General features: G+C 42.2%; 2 protein-coding genes across 12 annotated transcripts in view; one reads left to right on the top strand and one right to left on the bottom strand.

Moving 5' to 3' along the window:
* LOC113214744 (uncharacterized) overlaps positions 1-9,628 on the top strand; it is a 34,481-nt gene extending 24,853 nt beyond the window's left edge. For 4 of the 8 annotated variants that reach the window (XM_052272465.1, XM_052272464.1, XM_052272463.1 and 1 more), the window contains 4 exons: positions 523-619; positions 5,836-5,994; positions 9,107-9,265; positions 9,446-9,628. In XM_052272465.1, the coding sequence (XP_052128425.1) occupies positions 539-619; positions 5,836-5,994; positions 9,107-9,265; positions 9,446-9,607 (561 nt within the window). In that variant the 5' untranslated portion in view covers positions 523-538 and the 3' untranslated portion in view covers positions 9,608-9,628. Of the gene's footprint in view, positions 1-522; positions 620-5,835; positions 5,995-9,106; positions 9,289-9,445 lie in introns of all 8 variants that reach the window. The other 4 variants (XM_052272469.1, XM_052272467.1, XM_052272468.1 and 1 more) reach the window with 2 other exon arrangements.
* Positions 9,629-10,056: 428 nt separating this feature from the next.
* LOC127750534 (uncharacterized) overlaps positions 10,057-16,860 on the bottom strand; it is a 133,502-nt gene continuing 126,698 nt past the window's right edge. The window contains exons 3-5 of one of the 4 annotated variants that reach the window (XM_052272462.1): positions 16,252-16,425; positions 12,827-13,114; positions 10,057-10,429 (exon numbers count right to left, since the gene is read on the bottom strand). In XM_052272462.1, coding sequence (XP_052128422.1) covers positions 12,836-13,114; positions 16,252-16,425 — 453 coding nt within the window. In that variant the 3' untranslated portion in view covers positions 10,057-10,429; positions 12,827-12,835. Of the gene's footprint in view, positions 10,430-12,789; positions 13,115-16,251; positions 16,426-16,860 lie in introns of those variants that run through there. The other 3 variants (XM_052272461.1, XM_052272459.1, XM_052272460.1) reach the window with 3 other exon arrangements.

Raw genomic sequence — 16,860 nt, 5'->3', positions numbered from 1 at the left:
AGGAGCCTACATACGTAATACCAACCCAGTTTTCATTAAGAGAATCGTTTTAACTCAAAAAAAAATCAGAAACAACATGTTTAAAACTAGGGGCTAAACTAAGAACCTACGCACATGCGTTATAGGTATTATAAAATATTATAGGTATTATACGGTACTATAAGGTCCGTGTACGGAGTATTATACGAGTCAGCCACCCCTCGTCACTATGCATATACTGGGAAAACAAAGGCAGGACTCACGGGTAGGCTGTTTCATTTTGGAGGGTAAGGTTCTCGGTCATGTCGGAGCGCATTTAAATTGAATATATAGCCAATCCTAAGATTAATAGTCGTTGTCCAGGGTTTTGGCGACACCCGGAACCATACGTGCCTCGCAGAAAAAGTTTCGTGCCACTTTCGTATCGCCGGTCCATGTTTCCGGGCCCTGCTGCGGCGAGGGGCAGCAATCTGCGACCGCACCCGGTTGAGTGGTGACTAGGCTGTCTTATTGTTAGTAAAGTTAAGGTTTGACTTTTTACAGAGCATTCCGGTGATCAATGATGTCATACATACTGGTGGCGCTTCTCACACTCCTTGTCCGGACGAGCTTTCACTGCGGAAGTATCAACTCTTTCGCAGTAAGTATTACTAGGTAGATGAACGCCAGATAGACCACGTCTCGCGTAACAGGCTACGCGATATCTCACAAAACACTGTTCGATACCTTGTTCGACAACCTCATGAGACTGACAATGAGCGGTTGTCGTAGGACCTCGAGAGACTGAGCGGTTCTCGCTCTAAGGTATGCTACGACGCGCCAGGCATACATCTACCTAGGCCTGCGGCGCTGACACCCGAGTCCGGCCAAAGGCAGAGTCGTCGAAACGCCAATAGCTTAGAAAATGGCAAATTTCAGCCAATAGGGTTTTATTTTGACGAGTTACCAAACGAAGACCATCAAATATGCGAGAAATGACATGCATTTGTTTTAGGGTCATATCCGTTAGGGATGCGCGAAAGTCCGCTTTTTTCAGTCGCCGAATCGTAATAGTGCGGGAAAGTTGCCTTTTCACATCCGAAATCTAAACGTAATTTTATTTTCATGATCGGACTTAATCTTGAACTCGAGATTTAAGGAACCGAGTCAGGAGACGGTCCGCATGCCATGCTCCTCCCTCTCATTTCCGAATAAATTTTCCGAAAATTAATGTTTTTTTTAGTAAAAACGGCTAAATTTACTTACTCTAAAACTGTTATTAGATGGCGGAGTAAGGTATTTGAAACGTGGTCCAAATCGTTTTTTTTATGTAGATCACGGATGTGGCCTTAGTTTTTGTCTGTGACGGAATCTGGGCGGTCCAGGCCGAATTTTCTGTCTTTGACATAAATGCCCATAAGAACCTTACATTAAACTTCAAGCTCAAATCTCGAGTTCAAGAATTATTCCGATCGCGAAAATTAAATTACGTCTCGATTTCGGATGTGAAAAGGCAACTTTCCCGCACTATTACGATTCGGCGACTGAAAAAAGCGGATTTTCGCACCTCCCTAATATCCGTGTGGACAGACAACTCTCTCTAGCGCCCAAACGGTTGAAGATAAAGCAAAACGGACGAAATTTGAGGACGTGGGGCTTAACTTTCACGAGTTACTTCTACAGTAGATGAATAAAAAGTAGGGTTCAAAGGAAATTTTAAGGGCTTTCTTTTTGTTAAAGGTTAATTTTTGTGCTGGAGGGTTCACAATCGGGCAAAATCAAAAACCTACGGGTTCTAGTTTGACGAGTTAACCCTTAGGGAACCATAACAAAATATGTAAAAGTTAGCAGCATTTTCTTCATGCCTATTATTAAATAGCCTGTTTTCGGCCACTTCTTGAGCTAGAGGGCTCAACATCAATAGACGATGAAACTCAGAGCGTGGCAACGTCGCAAATCTTTCTGCTAGAACTGCGGGAGACCCGCGCAGAGTACACCAAACGACATAAAACGTCTTTTTGGTCATTCTAGAGAATTTTAATGATTTTTATATCGGTCAAGAACCTTACTTTGAACGCTGTTAAATACACGATGCAACGTTGTCACATTAAAGTTTTGCCCCGTCCGGGTCACATCGTCTTTACAGTTCTTGCTTTTCATAATGCAAGTTACACTACAAATTTTAGGTACCCAGCTCAAACCGTTCTTGAGTTATCGTGCGGTCACACAGACAGACGGACAAAAAAGCAAGCAGACCCGAAACTTGTTCATCATCACTGAAGTAATAGGCAGGTGCCGTGTTTTAAGCAAGGACCAATTAGTCCAAGTAGATGGACGGGATGGACTACGCATCCTGGACCCCGCTGTAGTGCACTTACAACTGGGCATGTCAACACGCCGCTGACATGCCGGGTCCCGCTTCGGCTCTCCTTGGCCGTGCTCGGGCCGGGTTCGGGTCCCACCTCGAGCCGAGCGGGCTGCAGCGGGGCTGCGATAGGACTGCATAGCGGACACTAGGGCTGCGGCTGACAAGGGAACCCCACCAAGTGTAATTTTCCGATTTTCATTCTACTTTGGGAAAGTGTTGGTCTAAATGTGGCATCGAGAGACACATCCAATTTTTTTGCTCAAATTCATATTTAGGGGTTTATTTTGGGCATTCGTTCCCAAAGCTGCTTTTTCAACAATTGTTTATAATTTTCAAGAAGGCTTCCTATGGGTTAACTCTTCAAATTGCGGTTTTTTGGCGAAAATTTCGTCCGGTTTGCTCTATCTGAGGCCGTTTAGGCGCTACCGCCACGTTTAGGAGGGGAAATGTACGGCAATCACTTGGGCTTAAGAGCAGCGGTTGTAAAAAGCAGTCCCACAAAAAATGTTATAAAACAAAAGTCGTAGAAAAATGTAAGCTCTTTAACTTTTGTTTGATGACATTTTTTGTGGGACTGCTTTTTACAAACGCTGCTTTTAAGCCCTAGTGATTCCCGTACATTTCCCCTCCTAAACGTGGCGGTAGCGCCTAAGCGACTTCAGATAGAGCAAAACGGACGAAAGTTTCGTCCAAAGGCGGGCCGCAATTTGACGAGTAACTCCTTAGGAAGCATTCTTGAAAATCACTCTTATGCTACACAGGATCACATGTAGGCCACATACATGTGCAGAGTTGATCTTTCAGGCATTTATTGAATAATCTTACATACTAGATCGTTTCTCTTCTGGCAATAATATTAATGCTTTGTTCGTAAAAGACATTTAGTCACAATCCTACCAACCTAGGTTAAGACACACAAGACAAGCACAAGTTTTCATACGTCGCATGTATGTGGACTGTCCCCATACATGTGACGATGACACTAACTTATAAGTCTTAATTGGTCACATGTATGTGGCGGATGTTTCTCAGAACACATACATGTGCGACACACTTGTATGTGGGTGCACATACATGTCACATGTATGTCGGGCCTATGACTTCAACCACCACATACATGTCCCCGTCGCGTTCGTATGGGCGACTTGTATGTCACATGTGTGTCACATACAAGGGACTTGTATGTTTAGGGTTTCACGGGTCTTAGCCTGGGGAGCGGACTACCGAGAGCAAGGTGTTCAATGTTGGGATGTTACCCAGACGCGGCTCAAAATGCAACATGTGGTGTTGAACGATCTCCCGCCTCCACCCCTGCACCGCGGTGTCTGGTAGAAATGGGTTCGTTTAAGAAGACGTTCCACAAGGATGCGATTTTATACTATATGTATATGACACAACATCCTTATTAGAAGCCATAACTTAGACGAGGCCCAACAAATCGCCAATGAAATTTTATCTGAAATTTCACTATTCTTTGCCTCTCTAAACCTTATTGCTTGAAATTTATCAAAAACAGTACTCATATCCTTCAATACTACCGAAACTACAAATCTAAAAGTTAATCAAGTGCAGATTGAACAAGTAAATTCATCAAAATTCCTTGGTATTTAAATTGACTGTTATCTGAAATCGGACAAATATATTGAAAGAGTTATCAAAATTGCGTATAATATTTGTAATCTGTCAAACCAGCCTAACGGAAAACATCTAGAAGGTCCCCTCACTAGAAGCCCCCCCCCTAATATGTTATTGTTATTTCATAAGCACGTAAGTACACCAACCCTAATTTTACAGGAGACACTGAAAACATTCCAGATTGAAGATCTGTAGTGGTAACCAAATCTGCTTGGCACACATAGGAAGCAAAAATTACCAGCAAACAAATGGTATCAAAATATTTTTGTAAAAGTTAATAAGAGACACTATAATAGCACTACACAGAGAAAAATATTTCTGTCCGGGCACTAAACGTACGTCTAATGCTCCCGACTTTGTCCCAGCTCAAAATGAGATAGTGACCTGTCATTGAGTTTTAGTGCTGTGCTCTAAATTTTCTTTGCCTGGGATGCTACGTTTAGCTAACAGCTCTAGAGGTACACTATAGTGCAACGAAAAAACGTCGATCTGGGGACTAAACGTTTTGTGCTGAGACAGATTTTTTTTCTCACTGTAGTTTAGGGCGAAAACAACGAAAGTCCACACAGAGCAGTGTAAAACAGCGAATGTCCATGGTTCAGCAAAACAAAACAGCGAAAATCCTGGTGTGGGCTGACATAACAGCAAAACTCCACAGGCTTTTTGGGCTTTCGCTGTTATATTAGCCCAGACCTGGACTTTCGTTCCTTTTTTTAGCTCACACATGGACATTCGCTCTTTCAAAGGACTAAACTGTGGACTGCGATTTTCTATTTAAAAACTTCAGTATAAACATTCCTGTGTATTGTTTTCCATTTCTGCACAACAGTATTATACACTAAGATGTTGACTTTAACGTTTTGATGGGACAAATAATGAAAATGCTCTCAAAAATACTTACAAAATACCACAGAAAAAACACAAGTTAACTTACTTCTTTTTAACCAGCACATTCATAAGGCATGCCAGGTCAACCAAAAATGTCACCAGAATAACATTATCATCACTGGTGGTAAATTAAAATCAGGAATAACCAAGTAAGGTTGAGATCAGAAGGTCAGAAATCAAGTATGAACAATTCTCAGCCATATATGGCTTGGCTTAGGGTCCACTTAACACGATTAACTGGAGACTAGTCTATTTGCATCAAAGACAAGTGTATTTGTACACAAGAACAGCTGACTGTTGACAGTAAAGTCAACTTTACTGGGTAGATGTACGCCAGACCACGTCTCGCGTAACAGGCTTCGCTATACCTCACGAAACACTGTTACGCTGCGACGCGCCTGGCATACATCTACCTAGGCCTGCGGCGCTGACACCCGAGTCGGGAAAAAGGCAGAGTCGTAGATAGGCCTTCGGCACTAAGGGCACAAATTTTACCCCCAGGATTTTATTTTGACGAGTTGCCCAAGCAGATACCACCAAATATCTGAGAAACAACATTAAAATGGCAAACTGAATCTACATCCCTCTTCACACTAACTTTTACTTAGACCCTTTAAAACACTTCAAAGTAAAGCAGAAACAGAACACAACCCAACTCTTTTTATTTATCAATAATTTGTAAATTATCTATATATTTGCGCAAACAATGTGATGCGTCCTGTGAGCTCCCCACTGAAATATTATAGATAGAAATAATTCTTAAATTTGTATCATCTGCTTTCACGATCCGTTCTTGAACGGCACTTATTTTTTGAAACAGCCCACTCACGGGGTATAAATGACTTTACAAAGGCATTAATAATTAGCTCCACCCTTAAAAAGCATTTAGTCGCGCCAGTCCTACCCTAGCTTTTCCAGTGGAATGTCCTGGAAACGTACGGCACACGGAAATGTTGCTCAGAGCATGTATTTTTTTTACTGTAAAGGGACCGTTTAACGTATGGATTGAGAGAGCTGACCCGTGCTACGAGGATGATAAACGACTGCACATTAAGTTTTCGCACTACAACCCAAGCAAAAAGTTTGAACCACAGGTGTGGAACGGTATCGTGAATTTGACACGAGCAGTGGATGATACTTGGTGGGTAAGTTGAGTTGTTCAATTGTGTAGCTTGTAGCTCCCAGCGCCATTATTAACCCCGATTTACTTTGAACGGATATACTTGCGGATTCCTGGTTCAGAATTAAAACATTGGCAAATCACAAATTCTTTGCGTGAAGATCCCAGGTGGAACACAATCGTGAAAAACCCGTCTCTGACACCTAATTGGTGACAAAATGAGGTCAATCTGGCTACCTCGAAGCAGTATAGTTTGACGGTGAACGTCAAAATGAGGTCATTTTGACATCATTTTGAACGTGTTCCACCTAGGATGTCAACACGCTGGTGTGCACTCACTTCTGAAAAGAAATCATTCCGAAATTAGTCCGGATATCGGATAGTTCACGGAAAAGTCCGGGCGCATCGGAAGATTCTGAAACTGTCCGAAGCGCGCGACCGGGTAGCTTCCGGGACAGTCCAAGATGTGGGAAGTACACGAAAATAGGCGAGACAACCAGGAATCGTTCCCTTACCCCGAGGGCTTATGATCCTCAGACCGACGCTCTTAACAGTTGAGCTACGGTGACGGCTGAGAGGAGGCACCCCATGAAGGCCCCTTCAACAAGATGTACACGACAACCCAATCGGAACATCGCGATGCGATTTTCGAGAAAGGCTTTTACATAGCAAAACGGGTCTCCACTGTGAAATGTGACAAATTTTATAAATTATGATTACGATATTGATTTGTTAAGTTACGAATTCTAGGAAGTAAATTTGCAACAAATTTTGTAATTTCTATTTATGATTCTTTATTGTAAGAATACAACATTTTTCATAAGGCAACGAAAAAAGTCATAAGATTACGAATCGCATACATAGAAATTATTTACGAAATTTGTTAGTAAGTTATGACATTTTCCAGAAAAGTACGAAATTAATCGTAAAGTTACGACTTAACCTCCGAATGAAAACGGAAATTTCCATGAAGTTTCGAGAAATGTCGTAAACTTACGGAAAATATCGTAAATTTAGAAGAAATATCGTAAATTTAGAAGAAATATCGTAAATTTAGAAGAAATATCGTAAATTTACGAGGAATGTTGTAAGTCTTTGACTGGTGAATTTGAAGGTTTCGTATTGCAAATTTATGACATGCATCTGTGAAACGATGAGTGAGTATTAGAATCTTACGCCTTTTTAATAATAGCCAATTACAACATTTACGTGTTTAAAAATTACAAACGTGACCCGTAAAAGTACAACAATTGTCATGGAAATTTTTTCCGTGACCACCAAGCCTTTTTTTCACAGTGCTGTTCAGCACAGTTAAATTCCTGCAAATGCAAAACTGGCAAGTATTTAGATTCTTCGTAACTACGAAGGATTTACTTTGCAAATGCATAGTGATGCTCTGTGATTGCAAAGCAATGTTTTTTAGCGTTGTTTTCATTGCCGTGCAATTGCTAATCATCACTTTGTAATCGAAAAGTAAATGCTTCGTAATTAGGATTTCAACAGTGAGGGTACAAAATTGCACGAACTTCACAAGAAAATTACACAGTTGTGACACACTTATAAAGATTAAAAAAAAAATTCACACAGTGTGAATCTATGTAAACCTGATATGCTTGCCCGTTTTTTAATTCACCAACGCATAGAAATTGCTGTAAACTGGCGTATAAAAATGCGCAAGAGTAATAGATTTACAGAAATGTATAATCTGTGAACATAAAAGGCAAGTTCATATATCAGAGGTTCAATATAATGTTTTGGGGCCAGACCTGTGAAATGAAAGGGTTTGCAAGAATCATTACTACACAAAAACTACATGCCACATCGCTTTAGGATTAAAGATGTATTATGAGCATAGATAGACGCTAATTTTGCCGTTGGCGCCAGTACGCACACTCTCCAGGAACATGCCGATCTTCGCCTTCAAGTGGAACGATGCAGTCCTTCTCGGTGTGCATGATTGCAGAACATCGGATGGGTCGGCGACGGTAAAAAAAAATGCTGGTTTCTCTTAAAAGATGCCCCTAGTGGTTGACCTGGGGGTTTCGCAAATTTCAAAACAGAAGTACTCGAAAAAAATCACAATGGACAAAACAAATTTTTCAATTTTTTCGTATTATGGCAACATGTTTTTGGTCGAGTACTTCCACCTCGAAATTTGCAAAATCCCCAGATCAACCACTCGCGGCATCTTTTTAGAGTTAGTAGCAATTTTGTTGACAGTCGCAGCTCAATCCGTTGCAGCACAATCGTGCACACCAAACAGACTAAATCGTCCAGTTGGAGGTGAAGATATTCATGTTCTTGGAGAGTGCGCGCACCGGCGCAAACGGTACAGTTAGCGTCAATCTATGCTGTTAATACACATTCAATCCCAAATTGATGCGGCGTGTAGTTTTCATGTAGTGACTATTTTTCTAAACCCATCAATTCACAGGTCTGCCCCCTTTTAATAATGAAGGCTGTGAGGATGGAACATTCCGAAAACTGACCGGGCGAAAATTTCGTCCGTTTTGCTCTATCTCTAACCGTTTACGCGGTAGGGTCTTTATAGACGAATGTAGGCTAAGCTAAAAATAGCCATAGTAAACAGTAAGTTGTAGAAAAAGGCCTAAAAACTGCAAAATAGAAAGAAAACTCTCCCCCAACCCCCAAAAAACGTTTTCTGAGCAAAAGAGTGGGTTGTAGTCGCGGTGTTTCGCCGTTACATCCCTTTCTCGAGTCTTTGGGGCAAACTCAAAGATAACGGGTTTAAGCGGGCCGAAGACCCGCTACATCAGTCGATCATGTTCATCAGCAAATCGCGAGACAGAAATGGTCGGGCTGCAGGCCCGACTATTGCCGCCGGCAGGCCAAGCAGGCCCGGCCCCTGCCGGAGATGCGGGCGGAGTGAAGCTGGCAACTTCGTTTGGCGGAAGGGCGGGCCTGCTTGTTTCGGACTGTCCTGGTTGTTCGGACTTATTTCGAACATGTATGGTTGGGACTCGGATCACACGGACTGTCCTGGTCCACATTTGGTACTGCCCGAGGCATTTGGACTGATAATGGAACCGTCCAAGACGAGTTTCGGAATAATATCGTTCTATAGGGGGGCGGGGCGTTTGCTTTACTGGCATTTTTAAACTCTTTTTGGCGCACAGATCAAGGCTCCTTTCAGCATTCGCAACAACAACCAGTGGAAAAAAAATGCAATTGTGCTGACCGCCTTGAGAAACGGCTGCAGTGGCGCGAGGAGCGTCATGCCATCGGATTTACAGGAGTTGACTACGAAGCGCGGGACACCATGCAGGTTCAAGCAGGTGTGCGGCCAGCCTAGTGTCTCGTAAGAATACGAAGGATTTTCTTCGCATTACAAGGCAATCGTTCGCAAATAGTCTATAATTACAATTCGCAAGGTTTCCACAGTGTGCGAACTAAATTCGCACCTTCCTTGCATTATTATAATTTTTACTGTCGTTACATGTTAATATTTCTTTCAGGGAGTGTTCTATTTTCGAAATTTAACTGTAAAACTCGAGTTTCCCAAGTTCCCACAACTACCCTATGGCCACTACCGTATGGAACTGGAAGCTGGGCAGCAAGATGAAAAGAAAGCGGAGTATTGCTTCAAAACTGTCGCCCATGTTATCCCCAAATTATAAGACAAAGGATGTCGAAGGATACTGGACTCATGTTATTAACAACAAGCAGGGCCAGGATTTTACCGAGATTTGCTGGTCTTGGTCCTGCATACAGAAAGACAATATCTCGGTTTACAAAAAAAAAAAAAAGATAGGCACGCCCTTCCGCCAAACGAAGTTCCCAACTTCACTGCGCTCCGCAGGCAACTCCGTTCGGCAGGGGCCGCCGGCGTTTGGTCGGGCCTGTGACCCGGCCTTTTAGTCACTATACACGAGTGAACTACGGCAGAAGTTTTGTCTGGTGGGAGGAGATGTCAGACATATGACATCTTCCATAATACTAAATAGGGCAGAGCTGCTAGGAGAAAAAGAGCTTTGGGAAAACATTTCAAAAATCAATCGAGGATTCCAGTTTTCTTTACTATCTTAAATCAAGTAGAGATCACACTGCAGACCAACAAGGAAAGAATAAGTATCTTAGAAGCAAGGTGTAAGGAGCTGGAATTAGTAAATGAGTCAAATAAATTCAATATGTCAAATCCTCTAAATTTGTTAATGAATGCATCACACCAGCCTTCGAAAAGCCATGTAGAAATGTTGTTAAAAATTTATCAAAATTAGTAATTGAAGGTGTATTTCGATTTCCGGAACTAGTGGACTTTCTCAAGCCTAACAATTTTCCACTATAAGTATCAATATCAGAATATGGCACTCGGACGCAGGAAAAGTTCTGCTATGATGCAATGACAAATCAAATTGTTGGTCCTGTACTGCCTCTCTAATAATGGTGTAAAAGTTTCGGGCAGCTATCCAGCAACATCAGCTGCCATGGTTGTGTCTCACCTAAAAAATGGAAGAGTTGCGTCAACTGGATATGCAATCATGGCGCAACCTTTGCAGGTTTATACAACGCATCTTCCCCCTCAATCGCAAAATCAAAGCTCAACAACTACACAGCTTGAGACCCATACATCTTCAAATATTATAAGAAAAAGCACATAAAGCATTCCGATTATGCTTAATTGCAGAAGAATGCAACAAAGAAGAAAACTGAAATGACTATACTTTTCCAAGGAACTTCCGTTTTCTTGTTCCCAGCATTCTTCAGCATTTCGGCTTTACCGGAATGATTTATTGGCAGAGCAGCAAACTCTAAGGCTATTTCAATACAACAGTGACAGAAACAAAAACGCAACACAGCTGTTGAAGAACGAAAACTCAAATTACAAAACTAAGTGGCGATCAGCCAAAGCATGGAAGTTTAAAACTAAGGGAGGGTGGGGCGTGGCGAAGTGTGTAACAGATTTTGGAATTTGGCTATAAAAGTCAAACCATGAAAAATTTGGGGGAAATCGGTCGCAAAAGAATAGATTGGACCTTTACTAAACATGAAAGTTGCTCGGATGTATTACTGGGCGCATTCCCGTATGACCGACAGCTTGTGATTGATAAAAGGTCTGTGTGTAACGAAAGTGGGGCACTGTGTAACAAAGGCTAGGATTGAGCTCTAAAGACGGGTAGAAAGGGAGAAAACAGCTTCCACTTCCTTTGTTGGCTGGCTGAGCGATTAGCGAAGCCTATTACTACTACTACTCCGTCTGGCCGGAAAATACTTTTTCTGTCTGTCTGTCTGCCTGTGTGTCTGTCTGTGTACCTGTCCGCACAAAAACTCGAAAACGAATTGAGCGAGCGACCTGGGATTTTCAGGGTCGTTTTGTGTCATAAAAAGACAGATCGAGTTCGAAGATGGGCATTCTAGCTCAAAAGTTGGATTTTTCAAAAATAAAAAAAAAACGGGTCCCGTTTAAGAGTTTTTAAAAAAAAATAAAAAAATATGTTTTGCTAAGAGGTAACTCATCAAAATAGAGCGCTTCTTCTGACGAAAATTGTCTCCGTTTTTCTCTAGCTCAAACCGTTGAGGCGCTAGAGGGTATTTTTGACGAATGTAAGCGGAAAATGTACAACCCTGAATGCTTAGTCGAGGTGTCGGGCCGTTGACGGGCCGTAGGCTCGTATCTTTGTGCACATTTTTGCACTACCCGACTCGGGTGTCAGCGCCGCAGGCCACGGTAGATGTATGCCAGGCGCATCGCAGCGTGACAGTATTTCGCGAGATATCGCGAAGCCTGTTACGCGAGACGTGGTCTGGCGTACATCTAACTTGTATAATAGCTGCTGATACAACAACTAACAGTTTATACTAGCTATATTTATGCCAGACCACGTCTCGCGTACCAGGCTTCGCGATATCTCACGAAACACTGTTACGCTGCGACGCGCCTGGCGCACATATAGCTCGGCCTACGGCGCTCATACCCGAGACGAGTTAGTGGGACGGTACTCGGAAACAGAGCTTTCCAGCTCCAAAATTTGACATACTCACTCACAGCCTTTGTCGGAGAGTTTTTACTCCAAAAATGGGGAAATTAAACGTCTACTGTCCGGTTAAAAGTACGGACTAAGTGTTAAGTAAAAAATAACGTTTTCGTGATACTAGATAATCTAGGGACTCTTGAGCTTAAAGGAGTGTGTGGATCGACGTTAACTGTGTGGTTTTAGTATTACTTCCTGCGCAATGTTTCAATAAAAGGCATTTTTTACGACTTAATAGACAAATTTTAGTTGTTTTCACCTTATTTTTGTCAAGAAATGCCCTCTAGCACCCAAATGGTACAAGATAAAGCAAAACGGACGAAATTTTCGTCCAAGGGGTTCTACTTTTACGAGTTACCCCTTAGGGACCCATAAAAAAATATTTGAAAAAGAAATAATACTTTGCGGCCTGTGTTTTTTTTTTTTTTTTTTTTTTTTAAAGTCAACTTTTGAGCTACAATGCTCATCTTCGAACTCGATCTGTCTTTTTAAGATACCAAACGACTATGAATCACCTTCCGTCTTTTTTGGCCCAAATTCAATATTTTTTCCATTATTTCCGCCCCTTAAGTACCCTAGAAATTGACACAAAATACTACCGTCAGTCGTCATCAACATAGATAAGAAACAAATATACCGAGTTTGGGCAAGATCGGGAATTTACACTTGCCTAAGCCCCCGTGTCAGCCAAATACAGTCAGCGAGACATTTGGCTCCCGTCTCGCGTTTAAAGTACTAGACTCTTTAAGCAACTTACACAGAACACCAACAATAAATGGTGTATCATTAAAAGACCAAGATGAACGTCTTCATGTACATAAACTACGTACTTCTTTTTAACAACTTTATTGCGAGAAGATACTCTACCTAAAAAAGTCAGCGTTTGGGTACTTCGATTGGAGTGAAGTCCACATTCGTATCGCTGTTGTTTTGGTAGCCTTTAACGGTTTCTGCCCCACCCATTGTACCAGCTTTGCCTTTCGCTGCGTTGACCACTGGTACCGTTTCCACAAAGACCCTCATACATGATACACATCCGGTGTTATTCTCCACTTCGATAATTCTGCCATCAATGCGCCATTTGCCGTAGAAGAAAGCCGGGAACTGATTCGTCATGCCCAAGTCTACAGTGCAGTTACGAACTTTATACATGCCCTGTGTAACAACAATTTGTAAAAAGGTACTGGCAATTTATTAGATTTAAACACTGTGAACCCGAGTGTGATACAGACTGCACGTTTTCTCCGATACAGAACTATCCCAGCTGAAAAAACCACGTACAAATCCACGTAGGATTTCGAAGACTTTCCACGTGGGTTTCTTATAAGATTCCCAATTGGGAAATTTTCCATGTGGTAATTGGTTACTTTCCATGTGGGTTTTTACAAAAACCCACATGGTTAATTTTCAAAATTCCACGTGGGGTTCTCGAATACCACGTGGTTCCCTACACCCATGTGGAGATCCTAAGACAGGAGTCCTGAGTCTTAAGTGTGTCAGAAGGTATGACTTAAAGCAACATCCCCAAGTGAAATTGGGCTAAAAACGCCGAATATGAACTCAGATTTTAAAAACGGTCATTAGTTTAGAAGATACCAGCATGCCTCAAAATAACAACTTCAGTTTTTATCACATGACCGTGTTCTATGCAATCTATCTTTCCTAGGAGTGTAGTCAATTTATTTGTAGGCCAACCCAATTTAAAGTTACGGTTGGTAATAGAAAACCCACGTGGGTAAATCAAAACCCCATGTGGAAATATAAGAAACACAGGTGGTGTCTTGAAACCCCACGCGGTAAAGACAAAACACACGTGGAATATAAAAACACCACGTGGAAAATTACGCAATCCACATGGAGATTCGATTATCCACGTGGGAAATACAAAATCCACGTGGAAATATACTGAACCCACATGGAAATGAGGATTGGCACGTGGAAAGAGTCGAAACCCATGTCAATACACATGGAAACACGTGGAAATTTGTAAAATCCAGGTAGAACCACGTGGAAAGCGCTATATCCACGTGGGTTTGCACATGGATTTTTCAGCTGGGATTGCACGATTTTCTGATTATCATCGCAGAAAAAGTAGAACATTAAACTCATTGCTTGTCTTTTTGATGACCATCCCATCACTGGTTCGGGCGATACAGTCAGTGGTCCATATTTCGGACATGAGCCATAATTTCGGACAAAATTGGGTCTTTGGCTTTAGGCAACCGTAAATCCGATAGTTTTTCACCAACTTCAACTTCCGGGACGTCAAATGAAAGGTGAAAAAGTCCTCTTTAACATACGACTGGTGCGGTCCCAATCCGACTTCTCCCCATCGAAGGTCAAAAACCGCTCGTTAAATATTTGCGACAAAAACCTTTGTTCAACTTTTCCTGGTGAGCACTGAGGTGCCGTGTAAGATAGGAGTCTAGTTTTTGGATATAGTATACTAGCACTATTTCTGAGCCTACCCCATTTTTCGGATTGGTGATGCGGACCGTCGTTTTGTTTCTGTGGACAAAATACGAAAAGGCCCCAATTTCGGACACTTTTGAATCGGCCTACCGTTCCTTCATAAGGTACCAATCAAAGTTCTATCTATGGGTAAACACGTCATTTGACGCTCCAGGACCAAAATTTCGTCGGTTTCCCTCTATCTCTTATAGTTTTTCAGATATAGCAGAATTTTAAGTCTTTTTAAAACTTTTGCGTTTTTTTAAGAATTTTAGATGCCACCATTTTTGAAAACGCCTCTTCAAACCCTATTCTGAACCAAAAATGTCGTACGAGGGCTTGTCTTCATCAGAAGGACCCGCCCTGCCCGCCTGTATCTCTAAAACTGTTTTCCGAGCCAGGACATAAGCGCCAAACGGTTTTGTCCGAAATGAGAAACAGTTTGTCCGAAATTAAGAACCTCCTGTTCCTAATTTTGGACAGAACATTTCGGGCTCTTGCAGACAAACAAATTCAGGTATAAAACTTTGCACTACGGTAAAAGGTAGGGCCAAGGGTCTAGTTTCTTCGTTCCCGCGCCGAATTTCGTATCTCTAATAAGTCAGGAGTTATCAAGAAAATACGACGAATTTCGTCCGAAATATGGGCCACTGACTGTACTTCGACGTATCATAGATTTGTGCAATGTGCATCACACCGTGTTGCAATAATGGAATCACCCTATAGCACTAACTCATCGTCACCAAAGAGTGCACCCCTTGTCAACAATGATTTTCTTGTCAGTTTTACGACCATTTTTTTACGGTCATTTTCAGCGTGGGAATCGCAAAACACCAGTTATCGCATGGTTTTGTGGTAAAGTGTCGCAAAACCAGACTCAGAGAAAAGCTTTGAGTGATAAATTAAATAACTCAGTTAAAGAAACACGCGAAATTTATCGTAAAATCTCGTTTTGAAAATACTACGTGACTTCGGCCGACCCCCCCCCCCTACCACCCCGTGACCGATCGTAGTATTTTGCCGAACCCCTTCCCCACCTAAAAGCGGTCACGTAGTATGGGTACGATCCCTAGTCGATCCTCCATAAGACACGATTGGTTAGCACCCCGAACTTACGTACAGACCATCCTTTAATATACTACTCCAAATTAGGTTAGGTTGTGTTAGGCACTCAAAAGACACCCCTTAAAATAGGTAAGGTTATGCTAGCACTCCCAAACTTAGGTGAGAGTTAGACACCCCAAGATACCTCCTAAATTTAGCTTAGGTTAAGTTAAGGGCCCCCAAGATAGAGACCGGGACAGGAGTCACTAAATTGGATTCCAAAAAAGGCGCTCTCCCAGGAGCAACTTTAGTCAGTCCCCGACTTTTAGTGAGACCGTAAAAGACGCTTTTTGTCCTCCGCCCCCCCCCCTCCCCGGGTCAAATGGATAGTCCCAAAAATGACCATCCTTTTAAAGCTGCGGGTGTCGTCACATTGTTCAACATGTGAGAAAACGGTCACATAGCTTAAATCGTGATGTCCCAATCGTTTCAACGTGACTTAGCAGGGCCAAGCATTGTAACTCTTAAGTTTCACGAAAAAAGTGTAACACTTCACTTAGCATCCAAAACAAATAGACAGTTTTAACAGGAGAGGGAATGAAGTCAAATGAAATGAATAACAGATCTACTAAAGTAACGCCAGCAACAAGGTCTTTTCAAAAATCTTCAAGATTCAGGACTGTACTAAAAGAGAGATCACTTGTACTCGTACCGGCAGAGGGGGTTAATGTCAGGCCACCCAAGCCTTATAACCAAATTCCGTCAGTAAAAGAGGCTTCGAATTGTTCGTGACTTACTGGTGGAAAAGGACAGTCCGCTGAAGCATTGTTCGGATGTATAGCAAGCTGGGCATTCTTCCACTGCCTAGCAAAGTACATTTTGGCACTTTTGCACAAGCGTTTCACCTTAAAATTAAATGCGTTTTCTTTCCAACCACCTCGTGACGACCACGAAGAGAATGCCAATTCGACCTGCCACGAGGAAAAAAAATAGTTAATTTTCGGGTAAGAGATTTAACAATCAAAAAATCTATTACAATTAATTATTTCACTGGTAGAACAAAGGCGCTTAAGAGCGCCTAAAATTGGCCCTCCACTGTGAATCAGAGTGTGATACAGTGGCCACTCCCACAGCCGCTCCTCTCAGCTGCGTTGAGGTACCCCTCGCTCGACCCAACCTGGTCTGGCCTAGGGTTTACCCGGGTGGATTTTTTTTTCCGGAAAATATTGAAAAAATCCGATTCTTTTCGTAAAAAAAATCGTAGGCTAGGGTTCAGAAAAAATAGAAAAATTGATTTATCCTAACCTTTTTCGGGCGGCCCCGTCCCGGCATTCGTCCTACCATTTTTAGCCTGCCCTTCTGCTTTGAAAAAGCTATCCAGCGGGCTTATGCAAACGACCTCGTGT

This window comes from Frankliniella occidentalis, unplaced genomic scaffold, assembly GCF_000697945.3.
Source record: "Frankliniella occidentalis isolate FOCC.00 unplaced genomic scaffold, Focc_3.1 Scaffold206, whole genome shotgun sequence".
Classification (NCBI taxonomy): domain Eukaryota; kingdom Metazoa; phylum Arthropoda; class Insecta; order Thysanoptera; family Thripidae; genus Frankliniella; species Frankliniella occidentalis.
The sequence above is the reverse complement of the archived record's forward strand: the minus strand, read 5'-3'. Positions and strand labels throughout refer to the sequence as shown.